General features: G+C 40.7%; 1 protein-coding gene across 4 annotated transcripts in view; it reads right to left on the bottom strand.

Moving 5' to 3' along the window:
- The window catches only part of HECW2 (HECT, C2 and WW domain containing E3 ubiquitin protein ligase 2), a 402,919-nt gene that overhangs the window by 28,776 nt on the left and 350,981 nt on the right, over positions 1 to 23,162 (bottom strand). For all 4 annotated transcript variants that reach the window (XM_058440001.1, XM_032755095.2, XM_032755096.2 and 1 more), the window contains exons 20-23: positions 19,139 to 19,259; positions 17,500 to 17,613; positions 5,036 to 5,188; positions 2,704 to 2,802 (exon numbers count right to left, since the gene is read on the bottom strand). In XM_058440001.1, the coding sequence (XP_058295984.1) occupies positions 2,704 to 2,802; positions 5,036 to 5,188; positions 17,500 to 17,613; positions 19,139 to 19,259 (487 nt within the window). The remainder of the gene's footprint in view (positions 1 to 2,703; positions 2,803 to 5,035; positions 5,189 to 17,499; positions 17,614 to 19,138; positions 19,260 to 23,162) is intronic.

The following is a 23,162-nucleotide window of genomic DNA, read 5'->3' as shown; positions in this document are numbered from 1 at the left end:
GTTTTTTTTTCAGTTCAGTCTGAACATTCATTAGGCATCAAGTATGTACCAGACATCTGAATAGCTACTTGATGAATAGTCACTACCCTCAGGAGCTAATGGGCTAGTTGGGGAGCCAGGTACACAAATAGATAAGTTAATATAAAGCAATAAGTGATAACATAAGATTGGTAACACTTAAAATTCATGTACTTTTAAAATGTATGTCACACTTCAATTTAACAAAAGATAAGGTAGGGATAGGGATTTAGGTGTCAGAGCACACATGAGGGGCATTTTCTTTGACTGAGAGATTCAGGAAAAGCTTTTTGCAGAAGATGATGCCTACATTAAATCTTTCAGGATGTTTAAAAGCAAGAGAGGTAAAAAGGAATCAATGAAGGAGGAGAAGGAGAAAGAGAAAGGAGAAAGAGAGAATAACATGAACAAAATACAAGGCATAGAAGTGTACAGGGAACTGCAAGCATATCAGCAGTTTGAGAGAGTTAACCTCAAGACAGAATTTCTAGAGAATGAGGCCAGCAAGGGAGCAGGCCTTAATGTCATCCTAAGGAGATTGGTGATTCAGAACTACCAAAAGATTTTTAAGACAGGGCATGACATGATCAGACGTGAAATGTGAATTATAAACAGCTCCTCTGGAAGTCCCAATGTGAAGGATTATTTAAAATGGGGTGGGATGAGGGGTGGCTATCATTAGAGGGTAGAGACCAATGAATAGACCCCTACAGTAATATAGCCAAGATAAGATAAGGGCTCTAACTAGGGCTGTGCTATTAAGGTTGGAGAGAAGACGAATTTGAAAATCATTTAGGAGGCAAACATGTAGCAATCAGGAAATGGTTTTATTGGCGGAGTATAAAGAAGGATATATAAAATAGGGGTGACAAATGAACTCATATCAAAACTAACTGTAATTAATTGCCGGGCTTGAGCACTGTAAGTTAAAAAGATTTCTGAGGCCACAATGAGTTCAGTGGGAAAAAGTACCACAGGTGATTTGTGAACTCTACCCTGGGAATGATGGGGTAGAGTAGAGATGGGGAAGAGTAGAACATGTACTGTGTGTATTTGTCATCGCTGTTTAAGGGTGACTCCCAATTTCTGACCAAAGTGGCCTGAGAATAGTGGCACTATTAACTGTAACTGGGCATATGGGAGAAGGTATACTTTTAGGTAGGGAAACTTGATGAGCTTAGTCTTAACCATGTTGATTCTGAAGCCCTTGTAAGACATCCGAGTGGAGATATTTGGTGGACTGTTGACCATGTGAGGCTACACCTTAAGGGAGATCAAGACTGAGAGTAAAGATTTGGGAGTCACAGGAGATAAGACAGGAGAAGAAATTCCCCCAGGAGAGCATACTGCGTGAGAAAATCAGGGGCCCGATGATAGAAGCTTCAGGTACACCAAGACTTTAGGGCAAATCAGAAGAGGGGCTCATGAAGGGACAGAAAAGTTAAAAAAAAAGAACTTGCAAAGTACAGTGTCATAGATGTCAGCTTCGAAGGAAAGACACAGGAATAAATGGTGGTGGGTGTGGGTGGTACACAGTGTCAGAAGCAGCAGCATGATCCAATAAGATACGGATGCATCAGTATTCTTTAAATGCCTCCCCAGGTTTTCTGGTGGGAAAGAAACCAGGCTGAAGTGTGCTGAGGGTGTGAATTTGAGGTAAGTGTAGACAGTCAGTACAGACTAGTCTTTCAGGAAGCTTAAATGAGAAGATATGAGACAAGGCAATGAAATGGGAAGATGCAAAGTGGGCCACAAAGAACCAAAGAGACAGAAAATGGCACCTGTTCCCCAGTGCTAAAGCTGTGAAGACACTGAAAGAGAGGAAGGCAAAAGTCTTTCTACTGACCCTCCCAAGGGCCCATAAGAAGCATTTTGTTTGCTTTCATTTGAGGTCTAGGCTTCCATTTAACAGTAAGCAAGTGCGTGGCCTCAGTTAGGGTATGAGTTGGACAGAGCCAAGTGATAATTCAGTGCATTCTCATCGCAAATTTGAGCTACTACCCCACAGACAGTTGCCTTCTGTTCAGCCTTGTAAATGGCTGCTGATTATAGGACAGAAACAATTAGCCCTACATTTTACAATAATTACAATCTTTCATTAACAATGAAGAAAAAGTTCTGTGAATGCTGAATTTTCATTTTCCATAATAAATTACTAAGGGCATAGAGAAAGTTTAAGAAACATATGGCACTGTCCACCCCTGACAAACAAATAAAAAATAAAACCAAAACAAAGGAAAATGAAGATTTGAACAAGGAGTAAGCATTTGAAAATCTGCATCAAGCCAAATATAAAATGTATCTCATAAAGGAGAGGGGGCTGTGAGTCACTAAGACTAACCCACAACTATTCTATTAATAATCTGCGTTAATACCACAGGAATTCCAGGGCTGTGTTTGAAGTACAATTGTTTTAAAGAAACACATGCTGCAACAAATGAGAATAAATTTTGGGGGGTAGAGCAAAACTAAAACTCTGGGGGCTAAATAGGTCAGAGGCAGGAAAAACACAGTAATCGTATTTGAAATTGCATTAGTTTCAGATATCTAAACCACTATTAGGTTTAATAACAACAGATTTGAGATTGTGAACAGATAAACAATGACTTTGACAGAAGAATTTTTTCAAAAAAGTAAATACTGCATTTTACATGCTAATTATGCAAGCAATAAAAATATTCTTACATTCTGAGAAGAGCCTTATAAAAGGGCCGTGTGAAGAAGGCATCCAACAAATACTGGTGTATTAGTGCAAGACCAAGGATCCTACCACTGAATCGGAACCTGTGAAGGAAATGCATGAGATGGCTTACATGTCATGGAGCAGTTTCTAGGTGGTTCCATATGCTTTCTAGAATGCCTTCCAGTGCTAACCATCTAAATTTTTCCAATATTAATTGCCTACTAGGTCGTGAGAATTTGTATGCACCATGGGCTGTGTCTTCATCAGGCCAGTGATACAGTTTGTATGCTTGTCCCTGCCCAAATGTCATGTTGAATTGCAATCCCCATTGCTGGGGGTGGGGCCTGGTGGGAGGTGTTTGGATCATGGAGGCTGATCCCTTATGGCTTGGTGCTATCTTCGTGATAGTGAGTTCTCATGAAATCTGGTCATATAAAAGTGTGTGGCACCTCCCTCCAACATACTGTCTCTCTCTCTCTCTCCTGCTTTTGTCATATGATGTGCCTGCTTCCTCTTTGCCTTCCACCATGATTAAAAAAGCTCCCTGAGACCATCCCCAAAGCCCAGTGATTTGTGTGCTACGCTTCCTGTACAGCCTGCAGAATCATGAGCCAATTAAACCTCTTTTCTTTATAAATTACCAGTCTCAGGTGTTTTCTTTATAGCAATGCAAGAATGGGCTAATACAGCCAGTAATTCATACCTACTTGCTGAAGAATCAGTTTCACTCATATTTAGAGACCCTGCTCCACCTTCACTCCATATCAACAATGTAGCACCCCACATTCATGAATCCCCTGTGAGCATTTCAGTGACATTTCCCCAAACCACTTCTAAGAGATGTTGACAGATGAGACCTCTGGAGATGGGGAAAATGCTATTCCCTCCTAGTGTGTATGCATGAGTATTAGCAGGATTTCTCTAATACAAACTCAGTAGCAATTCGCTTCTGAGGAAAGGCCTAGTCTCAGATCAAGAAAGTTCCTATCCCTGTTCTCTCTCAAGCCCCATTCCTGATATTTTCACCATTCAAGAATTGTGCACATGGACGTTTAGGGGAGTTTCCTTCTGGGACATTCTGTTCTCTAAAATTTCAAGGCTCAATTCTATTCTGAATCACTTTGGAAATTTTATTAAATATATTTGTTATGACTGGATTTGCTGCCTAAGATGTAAACTTACTTTCTTTTTCAAAAGGATTCAAGTTTCTAGCTCTTTGAAAGTCTGATGCCTTCCAAAAGTATAAATCCATACTGAGATTCGTACTGTAAGTCTGTAATTTTAGTATTAGGCAGCCATTTTAAGAACAATGTCCAGCAGTATGGTTCCTCTTTATTTCCATTTATTTAGCACAACTGTAATAGCCACAGTTAGAAGAAGGCCTTCAAATTGCAGCTAAACAGAAGTTAATTTGAAGAGTAAGTCCTAAAAGATAATGCCCTCCACCCACCAATATTAATCTCACGATTCAAATAAGCTTTTTCCATGAATCCTGCTCATATTCTTTCCTTTGTTGCTGTCAGGGAAAATGAACGGGAAGAAGCAAACAGGGGTTGTACAAATATTTGAAGCGTATAAATGCAGAGATTTTAAAAAGATGTAAGGACATTTGGAAAGAGTGCAATTTGGGATTTTCAGCATAAATAATCTTCAGATGGGAATCCTAAATCAGTTTCCTTGATTTTGTGTGAGAAATTAGGAAAGAGGGAGGCAACACCTGGTTACAAACTTCAAATGGCTAATACAGTAAGTGGCCACTGCTTGTGACTCCCCACTCCTGCCCTTCTACCATCAATGCCCCCAAGTCACCCCACCAGCCCCACTGCCCACTAGAGCACCATCATCGCCAAAGTTGAGAGTCAGAGCCCCAGCCAGAGTTCCAGCTGCCCTGTCTCCTCCTCCCATGGCAGCCACTTCCCCAAGGGCTGCTCTAGAAGCTGTCTGATCTCTGGGTCAGGCCCTTCCCCTCCTCACCCCCACCTCAGCTTAGAGCTCATAGGCACCCAAAGGTACAGAGAGGAATATAGGGATCTCACCAGGAACTCAACATCTCTTTCTTGCAATGGGAAATACCTTTTGAAGTCTACCCAACCCACTTAAATTGATCTTATGGAACAGATCAATTCCCAGCTATCAACAGATCTAGTCCTAGCTTGGAGACTGCCTATATATTTAAATTTGACAATAAAAACAAGAGTCAAAATGAGGTATTTAACTGAAAATATGATTTTGCCCAAGGGAAAAAAATGTTTTAATGTTTAAATGTGGGTTCTATAAAAAAACTAGTATCATAGAAAATCACCTGAAGAAAAGTGTTGGGGAAAAAATACTTACCATTCATGGTGATTGTCTACAAAAGCAGACATAGGACTTATTTGTACTGTGTATGTGTCATTGGCTGAATATTCAAATAAGCCATAATATGGGTTAAAGAGTTCTCTGGATACCAGGAAGAAAAACTCTCTGGAAGGCCCACTGTAATCCAGTCTGTAACAAAAACCCACAAAAAGAATAATCTGTTACTTTTTTTCTAGATATTGGGCAGTTTTTCTCCAGAGCTCAAGTTTCCATAGGATGCTCAGTACAAATCTAATTGTCCACATGCCAGAGCTGTCCAAAACAAACTGAATGATCATAGTTTCTGATCTCATTGTGTCTTGACCCAGATTAGTAAAGTGGACATTTATGTGGAGCATACCTAAAACTAAGCCACACATCATACAACAGGCATACAATAGGCAATATTCTAATACATACAATAGGCAATATGCTAATATTTTGATTATAGAAATATGTATAAAGAGGTAAATCTTTCAAATGTCAGGAGCAAGCTTATACAAGAAGGGAGCACAATGAGAAAGCTTTATTTAAACAGGGTAAAACCAGGGGGAATAAGTTACATATGCTCACAGGACATGTTGTCCTCATGGATGTCCGAAATATTTTTAAATGGGAGAAGAAAGATACTTCCGTGAATTCGAGATAAGACATTACAGATACAAGTCCCCTTAGGGAGACCAGTAGCAAAAAATGGAGCGATAGAGTGCAAATGTTTTAAATGATAAATCACCAAGGAAAACTACAGACAAGAAAAATGAGGGTGCCTAAAGCTTCCTAAGGAAGGCATTTGGAGAAGGAGGCTGAAACTCTAACACCTAAGCTATAGTATAAATTCTGCTTTACTCACAAAGATGTGAGGGTCAAATTGAAGTGTAAGAAAAGATTGTGTTAGGTCTGAGGAATGACAAATGGCCAAAAATGACAAGAGTAAGAAATGCAAAGTAAGGAGGAGTTTGCAGTAAAGCAATGTGACGTGCTAAATTTAAAATGAAAAATATAAAGTACATCGACCCTATGATAAAAAGTATACACGTGGGCTCAAAGATAGGGAAGGAACGCTAAAAAAGGAATGAAGGCAACTGAGAAGCTGGGGTGGAGAAGGGATTGTGAAAGCCTTTTCTTCTCCTTCTTCCTCTTTTCTCCCTCTATCTTATTTTTTCTTCTTTTTGAATTTTTTTCTGTGGGCATCATTGCATTTTTTTAATGAAAAAAAAAATCTGAGTCTTGTTCAGTGATAGGATTGTGTGAAGGAGAAAAACCAGATCCTAGGCAGGGCATGTTGGCTCATGCCTGTAATCCCAGCACTTTGGGAAGCCAAGGCGGGAAGATCCATTGAGTCAAGGAGTTTGAGATAAGCCTGGGCAAGGAGTTTGAGACAGTGACACAGTGAGACCCCTGTCTCTACAAAAAATAAGAAAAAATTAGCGAGGTGCAGTGGCATGTGCCAGTAGTCCCAGCTACTTGGGAGGCTGAGGCAGGAGCATCTCTTGAGCCCAAGAGTTTGAGGCTGCATGAGCTACGATCACGCCACTGCACTCCAGCCCGGGTAATGGAGAAAGAGCAGCAGCAACAAAAAGGATCCTATAGGCAGAAGATAAATAAAAATGGTTTACACAGAACAGACTTCAACTATTCATACTACTTTCACAATTTTTGTTACATCTGAATATATATGTACTATTATTAATATTTTTCATTAAATCAACTTTAAATCTATTTGCTTTTTAAATAGAACTTTGTCTTACACAATCTTTATAAAGTTTTGGTGTGCTAGCTCTATTGTTTCCCAATATACCTTAAAATGAATACATGAATATTAAAATAAAAAACATCAGTCTTTGTAGTAGCTAAAATCCTTCAACACATCACCAGTGGTATTAAAATCCTCACACCCATACTGTGCTCACAGGGAACCTATGTGTAAAGAAAAATGTGAACAGCAGACTCCCAGAGCTAAAGAGGCTGTAGGTGACACGATGGACCTGCCCTCTGGGGCAGCTGAATATAACTTGCTAACAGGTGGCTCCCAGGATCTGTGGGACTACCCTCAGGTTACTCTGAGGACTCCCAAAGCAGTACCCTGGCTGCCTCCTCGGTGCAGGGATGCACAGACTACCTGTCCCTCCTTATGTTGTGACGAAGGCAGCCTTTGTGGCTTCCTCCCGCTGACCTACTTGTGGCCTGTGATGCCGCCAGGAACAAGTAGAATATTTCTTCCACTTGAACGTTCTTTACATACTCAGAAGCTTTCTTTCAACAAAAGTCTGTGTGCTGACTACATATGGGGTGCTAATCTAGATCCTAAAGATGTAAAACATTTTCAAAGTCATTTTCCATCGAAACTTTAGGTTTAGCAGTTTCCATCTCCTGGTCTCTGCCTCCTTCTCTCCCTTTCCCACTCCTGAGCATGGCCACTTTCTTCAACCTTCTCTCAGGGCAGGGGTGAGAATTCCTTCTCTACCCTGGTGGCAGTAAAGAGTTGATGGTAACACTCCAGGTGAGGTCTTCTCAGCACAGAGCTTAGAAAGTCCTCGACACTTTTCTCCGGCAACGCAGGTTAAACTTATCGTGCCTTTGGGGCAACCGCTTTACTTTGTTGACTTGTAAGGTGCTACTCATCAGCTAAAGCCCCAAAACTTTCATCTAAACTGCTTTATCCCAGGACTCCCCCATCCTGTCTGCATGTAGCTGCATCTTTTAAAAGCCTTAGTATGGCTGGGTGCCATGGCTCACGCCTGTAATCCCAGCACTTTGGGAGGCTAAGGCAGGCAGATCACGAGGTCAGGAGATTGAGACCATCCTGGCCAACATGGTGAAACCCTGTCTCTACTAAAAAATACAAAAAATTAGCTGGGCGTGGTGGCACGTACTTGTAATCCCAGCTACTCAAGAGGCTGAGGCAGGAGAATCACTTGAACCAGGGAGTCAGAGGTTGCAGATTGTGCCTCTGCACTCTAGCCTGGCGACAGAGCAGGACTCCATCTCAAAAAAAAAAAAAAAAAAAAAAAAAAAAGCCTTAGTATTAGACAATACTTTTCCCTACTAAAATTTCACTTTTTGAGACTTAGTCCCCTGTGTCTTTTAGAAACAGAGCATGCCAGTGGTCAAAGTCATCTTAGAAGTCATTTTGTCCAATGCCATCATTTTATAGAGACGACTAAGGCCGAAAGAGATCACTGACTTGTATCACATGAAAACTGCAAATGGAAGAACCAGCAGGCCTTGGGGTCTTCAGGGAGGTGCCCTGACCCCAAGTTTAATGCTTATTACTTCTAACAGCCTACCCTTCAGTCAATTTTAAATGTTCATCAAGACTAAAAAAATACTGCTAATAGAGTAGCGGTTGGCAAACCTGCAGGTCCAATCTGCCCCACCCTCTGGTTTGTAAATAAAGTTTTACTGGAACACAGCTGTGCCCATTTATGTATTGATGTTGTCTGCTTTCCTGCTACAAGGGCAGAGTTGAGTAGGTGCCACAGAGAAGGTTTGACTGGTGAAATCCCAAATATTTACTACCCAGCCCTTTACAGGAAAATTTTGCTAACCTCTGTTACAAAAGAAAGAAAATAGGAAGAAAATACTACTTGTTAAAATATCTAGCTTATGGGCAGGGGCAGTGGCTCACGCCTGTAATCCCAGCACTTTGAGAGGCTGAGGCAGACGGATCACAAGGTCAGGACGTCGAGACCATCCTGGCTAACATGGTGAAACCCTGTCTCTACTAAAAATACAAAAAATTAGCAGGGTGTGGTGGTGGGCACCTGTAGTCCCAGCTACGTGGGAGGCTGAGGCAGGAGAATGGTGTGAACCCAGGAGGCGGAGCTTGTGGTGAGCAGAGATCGTGCCACTGCACTCCAGCCTGGACGACAGTACGAGAGACTTCATATCAAAAAAAAAAAAAAAAAAAAAAATCTAGCTTACAATATCCTAGGGTGTATGCAACCTCAAGGAGTGGGTAGACTACTAAGTGTGAGGCACAAAGTGAGCACCGGTCAGCCATGGTCATTCTCTGTGAGGCTTTCAGTCACAAGCATACAACAGATAAGGTCAGAGGCAGCTGAAACATGAGGCAAATACTTCAGGAGTCAGTTTTCTTACAGACAACTGGTAAAAGTAAAATGGGATTTTGCCTGCTTAAAATTAAACTGTGGCATTCAGTTAGAAGTATCGGGGTTTCTTTAAGCTTTAGCTCTGAGTATTTTAATAATTCTGCACTTATAGAGTGCATTACAATTATCTGTCTATGTGCCTGCCTCCCCTATACATACATACTAGTCTATAACTACACTGGGGCAGGGACCATGTTTTATTCATTTTTATATCCGTACCTAGCGTGATACACAGTGGGGGCTCAATATATATTGTTGAATCAATGAGTGGAGCTCTTTGATGCTTTCTAAAGAAAATCAACATTACTTACGCTGTTATTTGGTATCTAGCAGATTTGCACATTTGCCTTTGAGTGGCATATTGATTCAATGACATGAGCAGGTTATACCAATCCCTGAAAGGTTGCTCGATTTGAAAACATTGTCAGAAATCATCAAGTAAATTATGCTTAGAAAGTTTAATATGTAATATCTTCTCATGTGGTAAAGTCTGCTAAAACAACAAAGACTGGCCTCACTGATTAGTTCCCTTTTTATGATGACAGCTGAATCTGGCTGAAGATGAGATGAATGTTCCCTGAGGAATTAAACTGAAAAGGAAAAGTCTTGTTTTCCCAAGCAAAAACAGAGCTAACAGTTAGTTCCTCTAGGAGAAAATGTATCTTCAACTGGTCAAGTTTTTATCTGCTGACTTTTAACTCTAGAAGCACTGGAGTCACCTCTAAAGCCAAAATAGCCTTGAATTTTGATTTGATTATAATCCAAAGCTTAGAACTGCCTATCTGAGAGCAGGTTGTAGATTACAATTTATAAATAAGCCTAGCTAGTTCAGTAAAACATGTCACAGCAGGGTACATCATGCCTTTGCTTCCTGTAATGTCTTAGTAACCTCTTTCATATAAATAGTTAATATGACTCATATCACAGGGATTGTCTGTTACATTCCTGTTTTGCCAGTTAGGTTGGTTCCACAGCTAAAGGCTTGGCACGGAAATATAAAAACTCTGGACAACGGGTGTGTAGCCGCACAACAGCTGCATCTGAGGGCATTTCCGAATAAGCACAGATGTCTCCAGGGTGGCCATGTAGTCTGGAGCCCCAAGTGCTGATAGAGCATTTTAAATATCATCACATGGCTGGGTTGGCACTCCACCCAAGTTGTCAGTGGCACCCAAAATTTGTTAAAATAACAAATTTTATTCTCCCATTCTTTATTCTCAACTAAGAATTACTGAAAACTAAGTATTCTAATGAAAGCAGACTATAAAATGAAAGAAGATGATGGCCTTGGGAAGTCACACCATTTCCTACAAGTTGGTTCAGGCACACATGGCCTACACACCTTCTGATTCACCCTCAGATATTTATAGGAGCAAGGTGTTAGTTCTTGAGCCAATTAAGAAAGCCTGGTAGGTGAGTAAGGAATTTTGATATGATAAACAAAGTCTTACCAGGTGCTACCAAACCAAAGCCTAGATACAGAAGCACCCTTCTTTAGAAAGGTTGGGGTAATTTAGGTTATCCTGCGAATGTCTCTTTTCGGAAGAAAAAAAAGGAACACCATAAAGTATACCTTGAAGCTTCACAGATTTCTGAGAAATTAATGACCAAGCTCAGGGCCTCAAACAGCTTCTAGTGAGGATCTGACCAGTCATATGTAAGAACTGGCTGGTTACTTTATAAGCAGAGACTGAAGAAAACTCTTTCAGATCTCATCCTCCCTAGTTGGTTTCATTTGCCTGTCTCAGGGGAGTTACAGAAAGCTCAAAAGGAAGATATTACAGGAAGTTCTTAAACTCCCAAACTAAAACTGCTTGTACACATCTCCTCCCTAGTCAAAGTGTGGCTCTGCAAGACATGATTGATGTCATATTGATGGCACCTCACACATAATAAACTCATTCTTTCTTAAGAAAGGTGCCTTTTACAGAGTTGGCCATGGAGAAAAAGAGGTAGGGCAATCACAGTGTAAACCTCCTCTCTTTATCCAGGCCACTATTTCTTTAATGTTTTGGGTATTAAGAAATTAGTGGCCCCACGCCTTATCAGAACACAATAGTCTAATCCAGTTTTTTTTTTTTTTTTTTAAAGAGACAGGGTGACAGGGTTTTGCTCTGTCACTCAGGCTGGAGTACAGTGGCACAATCGTAGCTCACTGTAACCTTGAGCTCCTGTGATCCTCCTGCTTCAGCCTCCCAAGTATCTAGAACTACAGGCACAAGCCATCACACTCAGCTAATTTTTAATTTTTTTTTAAAGAAATGGGGTCTCACTGTGTTGCCCAATCTAGTCTGGAACTCCTCGCCTGAAGCAATCCTCCCACCTTGGCCTCCCAAAATGCTGGGATTATAGGTATGAGCCACCATGCCTAGCATCTAGGTAACTTTTTAAATCATATAATCTTTAGTTGCTAGGACTTTTAATTCAAAAGAAAATAATACACTGGAGAATGTGTATTATAATAATAGAGCTGGAAAATATGTAGAATAATTCACTGGAGAATATGTAGTATTTCATTGACCTCAACCCTAGAGAAGCAACTTCTAAGTAGACTGATGCCCAGCAGAAATAGGCAACCCCTGCGTGCAATTTCACACCACATTCAGTCAAGATGACTCAGTTTTCAGCCACTCCACCACTGCTGATCTCCCTTCCCCACAACTTTGCAAAGGCAGGTAACCAGATTAAGTTGTGTGGAAATTTTCATGACTAAAGCAAAACCTCCAGCTCTAACCAAATTAAATCACCAGTTACAAGATAGGGCTTAGAAACTACCTACTTTTTGTAAAAAGCCAAAGCATAATACGAAATGTGATCTTAGTTGATGATGAACTAATCAACTAATGTATTTGTATTTATAGACTCTAGAACTATTTTTGTATTTTTTTTTTTTTTTTTGAGACGGAGTCTCACTCTGTTGCCCAGGCTGGAGTGCAGTGGTGTCATCTCGGCTCACCGCAAGCTCCGCCTCCCGGGTTCAAGTGATTCTCCTGCCTCAGCCTCCCGAGAAGCTGGGACTACAGGTGCCCACCACCATGCCCGGCTAATTTTTTTGCATTTTTAGTAGAGACGGGGTTTCACCATGTGTTAGCCAGGATGGTCTCAATCTCCTGACCTCGTGATCTGCCTGCCTCAGCCTCCCAAAGTGCTGGGATTACAGGTGTGAGCCACTGTGCCTGGCCTTATCTTTGTATTTTTAAATTGAATACACACATCTCTAGTATTCTGGGGCTAATTCTACCTTGCCTGGAATTTGCAGCCATCCTGTAAATTTTTGACTATAAATTTTCCCATCATTTCTCTTGACTCAACTATTCTATTTTAGGAACAATTTATATATCATGTTTCAGACGTATGCAAATAACGAAAGTGGAGCTGAAATCTCTCTGCTCATTCACACCTTTTTTGGAGCACAGGTAGATGCATTATTCTTTTTTTTTTTTTTTTTTTTGAGATGGAGTCTCGCTCTGTCGCCCAGGCTGGGGTGCGGTGGCGCAATCCCGGCTCACTACAAGCTCCGCCTCCCAGGTTCACGCCATTCTCCTGCCTCAGCCACTCCAGTAGGTGGGACTACAGGCGCCCGCCACCATGCCCAGCGAATTTTTTTTTGTATTTTTAGTAGAGACGGGGTTTCACCATGTTAGCCAGGATGGTCTCGATCTTCTGACCTCGTGATCCGCTCGCTTTGGCCTCCCAAAGTGCTGGGATTACAGGCATGAGCCACTGTGCCTGGTTGATGCATTATTCTTTAAAATAAACTCCCTTTTCTTTATGCTTTAGCTAATCTACTGTAAATAAAGACCTTGATGGTGACAGGTAAAATATAATCACTGAAATGATATCAATATGAATTGCAAAGTATTATTCCCTCAGAGACAACACAGTTGACATAAGCAACACAAAATAATACTTTATATATACCAATGCCACTACTAATTTGGACTTCCCACAGAATTAACCCCATATATACACTTATTACTCTAATGACCTCAAGTGCAGACAGAGGTATATACATACCAAAATTTACCCTGGGGGCTGTCATTTATCAGATAACAAGGAAATAAGTTGTTCAGAGAAATATTTCCTAAATCTCCCCGAATCCTGACTGTATATTTTCTTTTAATAAACGTTTTGTTTTAGAACAGGTTTTGACTTACAGAAAGATTGCAAAGATAAAACAGAGAGTTCTTGTATACCTCACACACAGATTAACATCTTACATTAGTATAGTACATTTGTTATAAGTAATAAACCAATATTGATACACTATTATTAGGTAAAATCCATACTTTATCTACATTTCCTTAGTTTTTACCTAATGTCCCTTATCTGTTCCATGATCCAATACAGGAAACCACATTACATTTAATTGTCATGTCTCCCTCTTGGTTGTGACAGTTTCTCAGGCTCCTCTGGTCTTTGGCGACCTTAGGAGTATTAAAGAGTACTGGTGTCTTGTACAATGTCTCTCAGTTGGGATTTTGTCTAACATTTTTCTCATGGTTGGACTAGCATTATGTGTTTGGGAGGAAGACCACAGAGGTAAAGTGCCATCCTCATCGCATCATATCGAGGGTACATACTATCAACATGCCTTGTGGCTATTGATGTTGACCTTGATCACCTGACTGCCATAGTGTTTGTCAGGTTTCTCTACTGTGAAGTTACTTTGTTCCCCCTCTTTCCATACTATACTATTTGGAATAAAGTTACTATGCACATTCCATGCCTAAGGAGTAGAGAGTTATGCTGATTGTATGGAAATATTCTGCAAAATAGACTTTTTCTTTTTTAGTGAAACCTTTCACCAACTACAACATAACAAAGTTTCAGTCTAATTGGGCCAAATTACACCACATACCTACCCCAGGCCTACAGCAGTTTCTGAAGGGCATATTTTCTACTGTTTGCCTTAAACAAGTTGATATCTACCTTGAGAGCAGTGATTCTTTTTTTTTTTAAATTGTTATTTTTTTTTATTTCAATAGATTTTTGGGGAACAGGTGGTGTTTGGTTATATGAATAAGTTCTTTAGTGGTGATTTCTCAGATTTTGGTGCACCATCACCTGAGCATTTTACACTGTATCCAATGTGTAGTCTTTTATCCCTTGCCACCCCCAACTCTTTCCCCCAAGTCCCAAAAGTTCAATGTATCATTCTTATGCTTTTGTGTCTTCATAGCTTAGCTCCTACATATGAGTGAGAATGTAAGATATTTGATTTTCCATTCTTGAGTTACTTCACTTAGAATAATGGTCTCCAATTCCATCCAGGTTGCTGTGAATGTCATTATTTCGTTCCTTTTTATGGTTGAGTAGTATTCCATGGTGTATATATATACCACATTGGCTTTATCCACTCATTGATTGATTTGTTATAATTAATAAACCAATTTGCTATAATTAATAAACCAATACTGGGCTGGTTCCATATTTTGCAAAAGATATTTTTCTACTTTTCTATTCTTCTCCATTTATTTACGTATTCAACCATGTATTTATATCAGTATGGTTATTTATTTTATACTTTGGTTTATAATCCAATAGCCTTGTATTTATTTTGTTGCTCAAATTATCTCAGCTTTGTCCATTGGGAACTCTTTCAGTTGGCTCCTGGGTTTTTTCAACATACCCCATGACTGGGATTTTTGAGGATTTCTTTAATCTCTGGCAGACACCAAAAGATACTTCGGGCTCCATCTTGTATATTTCCTGCTTAGTGTTAGAATCAGCCACTTCTCTAAAAACCTTGATTCTTTTTATCAAAGAATGGTATTAGAAACCAAGATCTGGGTGCCAGATACATGTGTTTTTAAATGCTCATTACTAGACCCAGACATGAAGAACTTACAAAATGATACATTTTGAGGGGATTAAAATTAGTAAAGAGAAAGTAACAGAAAACCTCCATACAGAAAAAATTAGCTGGGCATGGTGGCGTGTGCCTGTAGTTTCAGCTACTCAGGAGGCTGAAGCAGGAGAATCACTTGAACCCAGGAGGCGGAGGCTGCAGTGAGCCAAGATCGTGCCACTGCACTCCAGCCTGGGTAACAGAGTTAGACTCTGTCTCAAAAAACAAAACAAAACAAAAAAACAGAAAACCTCCAGCTCCATTTTTATAGTTCAATGGAAAATTTGGGTAGCTTTTCCCTTTGGGTATGTATTATAATCCAGAAAAAAAGTTAGGGTTGTTCATTTTCATGTGATAGAGTCGATGTGTTTGAGAAGGTGGCAAAGGCTAAAAGCTCCTTACTTTTATGTAGCTCAGGTTTCTTTCTTTCTCTTTTTGTTTTTTTTTTTAGCTTTCTATTTTTCCAGCACAATTACGGTTTTCATCTCTCAAAAACAGCATATGTATCCTCAGTACCTCAATAGCAAATTAAAGTCTATAATAATTTATGATACTGACCTAACAAAGTCATGAGTCCAGAAATCCAGCTTCAATAAACCATATGCAGAGTGAACAGATTAAGAGATTGTCCATGCTAACTGAGCTCACAGCTTAGAACATCCTCTCCCTTGTTTTCCCTCCGATGTCACGGGAAGGAGACAGGTGATGGAGGCAGGAAGCATTTGGACATCAATGTAATGTAAACAAATACAGAGGCATCAAGCCCCACTCACCCTGGACCTCCTCCTAGGAACTGATGTCATTAATCCAAACCATGAGGAGACTGCTTTAGGAAAACCAATCATGATAAACATCTGTTCTATTCAAACTTGAATATCAGTGCTTCCAAAGACTCTTCCCTAGATCTTTGAGATCTCAACAAACTCTGGTCCTACAATGAAGGGAGGCAGCTGGAGTTCTGGGAGAGGAAAAGTATTCTCATCCAAACCAGACTGATTATGTAAGGAAATACTTCGAATCTCATGCATACCGGTGATTAGGCTAAGAACATTTGCCTTCATTTTCAGCTGTGCACCTTCATCTTTAAGCCAACTAACACAAGTGAGAAGTCCACTTACGCACATCAGCAATGAAAGGCTCAGGTCTCAGGCAAACTTCTGTACAAATTTTGTCATGTCATAGTGTGTTTGCACATACTACTTTACCTTAATGTAGGAATAGATGGGAGACTACACAGCAGTGCATGTGATAAGAGCGGAAGTTATCAGTCACTAGCTAGAATGGGCAAAATGTCCAGAGATAGGAAAAAAATTCAGATGGGCTAGAGTGCAGGAGTTTTGCTTAGGTCCCAGAGCTAGTCCAAGAGGACCAGATGAAAGACAAAGGGCCTGAGTTTGAATCCTGATTTTGCTATTCCCTAGTTCCATCAGCACAGGCAAATTATTTTATTTATTTATTTATTTTTTGAGACGGAGTCTCGCTCTGTCGCCCATGCTGGAGTGAGGCAAATTATTTTATAGTTTGGAGACACTATTTAATCCACTGTGTACTGAATGGCTGAATTTGTTCAATATCACTAATATGATTCCATAATCTAATATACTTTATTCCCAGGCATAACTGAGAGGGATAGCCTTAAAATGATCCAAATCAACAAGAGCCACAGAGAACACAACCAGACAATTGTATGGTATTAAAAAAATTCCCTCTAGCAGCTGCTGAGTTATGAAGAAGATGTTGAGACTTGAACCCAGTCCTGAAATGAGGAAGAAGAAGGGGTCTGGGAGGGATGACAGCTGGCCTCTTCTAATGTGATGTGTAATAACAGTTATGTCTATTTGGGCACAACAGACACTGTGTAGGAGTCTTCCCTGCTTCATTTCCTAACCCTTATCTTGATGAGCACACTCAAGGAAGAGTCATGGAAGGCAGGACTTGTTTGTTTATGTTAGGTAGTAATGTTGGTAGGTGTGCTGCCCTCCCAAGGGAAGAGAAAAACTGGAGGCAGAGAAATAAGAGCCAAGGCCTAAGAGTTACTTCTGTGGAGGCTTCTGGGTAGAACAGCAAGATTCTAATTCATGTTTCTGAAACTGAACTTATTTAATAGAGGAAGCACGTTCTCCCTAGCCCTGCAGGGCAGAAAATAAGATCACAGATCACAAAGGAATTGCATAAATGCAATTCCTTGTTTTTTTCCTTGTAAAGCCTTACTTTTTCCCTTTAAGAGAAAGAGAGGTCTGGAGAGAAGAAACTAAACTAGGCTTCTGTTCTCAAAAATGATCTAAAGCTACAAGTTTTTACTAAAGAATTTCCTATGTCAAGTGATTTAAAAGCCAGAGGAGACCTTTAAAAGAAAAAAAGCCCAAAGGTTTAAGTGTATGAGAACAGCACTTCCTGCCAGAAGGATTTCCTGTTTCAGGCAACCACAGCGACGTGGAGAAACATCCGCCTTGTGGCCACAGCCTCTGTTCCACAGGCCACTTCTCTGTTCTACTCACCCTTCCTCCCCGACGAAGGTGACATACAGCTTATTTCTCTGCAGGTCTTTTCTGGAGTAGCCCATAATCTGATTAAAAGCATCTTCTAGTAAGTGATCTCTTCGGATAATTAACCTGTCCATAAAGAGACAATTTGGAAAATACGAATTATTACTATACTATTAAAGATAATTTACTTATCTTCCTAGAACATTTCCATTTGCCACAATTAACTAGGTAAGAAGAATGTTACTTAATATCATTACTGTCTGCAATGAAGTACACATTTGTCTTTAATTCTCAATAGCATTAGCAAAAGTTATATGAGAGAATCATTGGTAAATACAGTACCCTACCTATGACCAGTGAAAACAACTGGAGAATCCTATCTAAATGGTCAAATCAGTTTATCCCAGGAAAAAAGATCACAAAACAACACCACACACACACACACACACACACACACACACACACACGTTTTGTTTAGTAAAGCAAGAACAACTCTATGAGGCAATGTTTTAAGCCTCAATGCACTTAGACAAGGAATTCAATTATTAAGTGCCCAGCAAGATGACTGTGAGAACCAAGAAGAAAAAAAAAATTCTCAATGTCCTCCAAAGCAGAGGAGTTTCCAATTGTTAATTGTTAAATTAAGTGAATCTTGACAGTCCCTAAGGGACAGATACAAGTGAATGATGTGTGTGGCAGGTTAATCTACTTGTGATGGTGACAATTAAAGTCATCCTTCCATAGATATCAATTTGCTCTTAATGTAAATGGTAATGGGCAGAGAGATGATAGAGAGGCTGAATGCTTGACAGCTGGATCATCCTAGACCTTTGTAAGTTAAGTGTGAGAAAAGTAAAGCTCAGAGAAGTATGGTGTTTGGGCAGGCTGATGATTTTTTAGGGCAATGAAGGTGGAATTTAATCAAGCAAGCCTTCCTGTGGGTGGGGCAGTGAGCCGTGGGGCTGCTGTTGGTCTGGTCTCTGGACCCTCTCTCAGGCACCCAGGGTCACAGGGGTGCTCCAGTGGAGACCGTCCCTCCTCTGTCCTCTCTCAGTGGCAGACTGATCTCCAGTGGGGATGTGGGACAGGGGTGAAGGCAGGGAGGAGAGAAAGAAGGGTAAGTAGGGAATGGAAACAATTCTAGGCCAAACAACATGATAATGTTTCAGTTTCCCCATTTGAAAGGAGGAGGTGGATGAAGAAAGGCAGAAACAACATTCATGACATGTTCTGCTGTGAAGTTTGTTTCACAGAACTGAACAGAGCTGAGTACTATTCCTACACTCAGGTCAGTTCAGGAGACAGAAACTTGCAGTGGAGGACATTGGGATAGCTTTATAGCTAATGAATATACTATGCACCAACAAAGAGGTACTTTTCAGAGGAAAAAAATAAATCAGCCTTTTATTTTGCCTTTATTTTTACATGAAAAGTGGCAGTGTCTTCAGTACTTGTTTTAAATGTTAAGCTTAATCACGTTTCATTCCAGGACTATGTTTTAGATGATCCTATAATTTGCAAATGCCAAAATAATTATGCCGACTAAAATGAAGGCTAGTCATCCCAAATCACAATCAATTTCCTAGAGGCCCAACTGTGCCCCCTCCTTTCACCATCTATACATGATGTGGTTTGTGTCACTCTGACTTACTTTAACTTCCCTGGGCCTTGTCCATATCCTTTAGTCTCTAACTTCCTGTAAAAGTTCCTCAGTTTGGCTTCGAAATCCCGCTTGTAAGGGGCTGGAGCCCGGGCATTGGCACGTTGGGTACCTGCAGCAAACCACAAAGAGAGGACAATCTGGATTTGTGCATCGTCCTTATGTTCATCACATCACCATGGACAAAAGCTATCACAATCAACAAGTCAAATGAGGAAACTGTCTTAACTTCTGCATTTTTGCTTTCTGCAAGTTGAAGGATATAACAAACCTCAACCAGGGTCTTAAGTGACGTCTTCTTTGTGGCATTTTGGGTGAGAATAAAAATTCTGTTTGAATAGTTACAATGGTGTCCATGTGTTTCTCAAGTATGTTCCCCTTTTCAGTCCAAACTAATATGAGTCAAACAGAGTTACTCATGTCTAGTAGTAACTGTTAGGATGAAATGTCTTTGCTTGCTGCTGAAATGATATCATGGCAATTAGACAGGAAGTTGCAATGGAAAGTACATGGTATATAAGTAAGTGGTACCAAGAGTGAGGTTTTAATCATTCACTCTAAATTCCTCACCAAAAAACTCCTCATGAAACTTTTTTTTTTTTTTGAGACGGAGACTTACTCTGTCCCCCAGCAGGCTGGAGTGCAGTGGCGCGATCTTGGCTCACTGCACCCACCCTCTGCCTCCCGGATTCAAGTGATTCTCCTGTTTCAGCCTCCCAAATAGCTGAGATTACAGGTGCCTGCCACCATGCCCGGCTAATTTTTGTATTTTTAGTAGAGACAGGGTTTTGCCATGTTGGCCAGGCTGGCCTGGAACTCCTGACCTCAGGTGATCCACCCACCTCAGCCTCCCAAAGTGCTGGGATTACAGGCGTGAGTCACCGCGCCTGGCCTACAAAACCTCTTTTAGATATGCACTATCACCAAGAATGATTTTAGACACATAATTACATAAATTTCATATTGCAGGGTAAAATCTTAATATAACACATAATTGCAAAAGGCACCTGTCTCTGGGTTGCACAAAGAATAAATAATATTAATATTTATTGGATTCTTTTTTTTTTTTTGAGATGGAGTTTCGCTCTTGTTGCCCAGGCTGGAGTGCAATGGCACAATCTCAGCTCACGGCAACCTCCACCTCCCGGTTTCAAGTGATTCTCCTGCCTCAGCCTACTGAGTAGCTGGGATTGCAGGCATGCGCCACCACACCCGACTAATTTTGTATTTTTAGTAGGGTCATGGTTTCTCCATGTTGGTCAGGCTGGTCTTGAACTCCTGACCTCAGGTAATCCACCTGTCTTGGCCTCCCAAAGTGCTGGGATTACGGCGTAAGCCACTGCGCCAGACCATTTATTGCATTCTTAATATGTGCCAAGTACTGAGAATATCTAGATTATATAAGGATATTTTATACGTTATTCAATGGTAATTATTACTAATAATATGTAAAAGTAACATTGCTTCTCTTCCCTTCTTTTTGACACGGAGTTTTGCTTGTTGCCCAGGCTGGAGTGCAATGGTGTGATCTCGGCTAACCCAACCTCTGTCTCCTGAGTACAAGCGATTCTCCTGCCTCAGCCTCCCGAGTAGCTGGGACTACAGTCTTGCACCTCCACGCCCAGCTAATTTTGTATTTTTAGTAGGGATGTGGTTTTTCCATGTTGGTCAGGCTGGTCTCGAACTCCTGACCTCAGGTGATCCGCCCACCTCAGCCTTCCAAAGTGCTGGGATTACAGGCATGAGCCACCATGCCCAGCCAATTGTTCCTCTTTCCATAGAAAAATCTGGTTTTGTGTCACTGGGTGACACAAGTAGCAGGCTGGGATAGAAAACTGATGATGAATATGGAAATCAGACACAGAGCCATGACAAAAACACTGGATACTTCCATTAAATATTTCCCAACCAATGAAAGAAACCAGAAAACAAAAGCTGGGAAGTCTTGTTCATTACATACCATGTAAGTTCATTAAAAATTTCTTTAACAAATGGGTGAACTAAATAGTTGTTATTCATTGGGAATACTATGTTAGGTTCACCAATGGATGTCCAAAATGAGTAAGGTGGGGTTGCTGGAGTGGGGTGGGGAAACAGAAATAAAACATCAAACAATTAGAGAATAATTAAGTCCTGAACTAGGTGGTATACAGACTAGAAAGCAGAGGGAACAAAGCTGTACCCCTGGGGCTATACCTAGTCCTATAGATCCTGGTTGCTTGCCCCATAATCTTTTTTGAATATTTTAAATTAATTGCCAACATTTACAAATTAAATTTCAAATTTAAAAATTCCAGATTTTTCTCTTGAAAATTATTTGGGAAATCTTGCAATGACTGGCTTGCATCTCCTTGGGGATCCAGTGGGCAGCTGCAGCTACTCTGTTAGACGAGGCATGCGCTCACCACTCCGTGGGAGCCACTCAATGACACGGCTGCCTGCCCCCCGACCCCCGCAAGCATTTGTTAAGATCAGTGTTATACAAAAGTAATAGTAATGTTATAAAAAAGAAATGAGTATAAGTAGAGATCAAAGTGGAAAAGGCTGTAGGGAGGAAGCTTAATTGGAACCACACCTTGCAAAAGAAGGAGAATTTATATCCTATACTGGAACAGAGCAGCAAGAGCTGGCATGAGCACTGCATGTGTGTTCAGAAGATGCCGAGAGAACCAAGCTAGCCTACAGTGGAGGAGGAGTACTGGGAGTAAATGGGAAATGAAATTGATCAGAAGGGTTGGAGCCAAATTATGACAAGAATTTTTAAAACCCAGCAGAGGAGTTTGGGCATGATGCAGTGTACAGTGCCTTTATAGGTTCTTGAGCAGAAGAATAACATACAAGTGGTGTTTTATTTAAGAAATTATTTTCAGAGTGTGTTGAGTAAATTAAGGGTGGGCAAGAGGAAAGAGCCCCAGTTAGGAGTTGTTGCAGTAATTGAAGCCTGAGGGGATAAGGACTAGACTGGAGTGAGTGACTCAGAGAAACATCTACAATGTGAAATATGCACTGGGAAAAGAATAGATAAGCAAAGAAGAAGAATGGGAAGAATGATGATAATATAAAGTGTATTTAAATAATAACAACAGGTCTTACTTGTTAAGCGCCTGCTATACACTACAGATGATGCACATTACACAGGGGATCTTGAGAAATCCTCACAAGTCTACGAAGCGGGTATTACTAGGACCATCACACACCACTTTGCAACTAAGGAAAATGAAGGTGCAGTTTCCTGTCCAAGTCATATTCCAGTGACAGTAGATTTGGGATTTGAGCCAAGTCTATCTACCTGATGCTATGAAGAGTGTGGGAAGTGATGCAGGTGGACAAGGGCATGTGAAACTTTATACATATTGACTTGGATATGACAGCTAACCAAATGCCCTAGAGACTGAAAAATACAGGGCTGGAATCGGGGTGAGAGCTCAGGGTCACACGTGTGGATGAGCTGAGTTAGTGTGTTTATGGCACTTTATGCAGTGACTACTGCATAAGAGATCCCACATAAGTGTTAGCTGTTGTTATCTATATAGAGGTGAATACTGAAGACTGGGAAATGAATTGAGATTTTACTAATGAATTTGTACAAAACTGGCTATTGACCAATAATCTGTCTGGAGATCTGTTTGTATAGTTAGGCAAAGAGCTGAGTTACGTCATAGAGCAAGCAAATAAACTTGACTTTAAAGATCTGGGAAGCAGAAGAGACTCCTAGGCAGGGGTTCTCAATCTTGACTGCACATTAGAATCACTTAGGAAGCTTTTAAAAATTCCAATGTTCAGGTCACACCCAAGATGCATTACAACAAAATGTGTAAAGAGGCCGGGCGCGGTGGCTCAAGCCTGAAATCCCAGCACTTTGGGAGGCGGAGGCCGGCGGATCACAAGGTCAGGAGATCGAGACCATCCTGGCTAACACGGTGAAACCCCCGTCTCTACTAAAAATACAAAAAATTAGCCGGGCGTGTTGGCGGGCGCCTGTAGTCCCAGCTACTCGGGAGGCTGAGGCAGGAGA

Source organism: Hylobates moloch, unplaced genomic scaffold, assembly GCF_009828535.3.
Source record: "Hylobates moloch isolate HMO894 unplaced genomic scaffold, HMol_V3 SCAFFOLD_1, whole genome shotgun sequence".
Lineage (NCBI taxonomy): Eukaryota > Metazoa > Chordata > Mammalia > Primates > Hylobatidae > Hylobates > Hylobates moloch.
The sequence above is the reverse complement of the archived record's forward strand: the minus strand, read 5'-3'. Positions and strand labels throughout refer to the sequence as shown.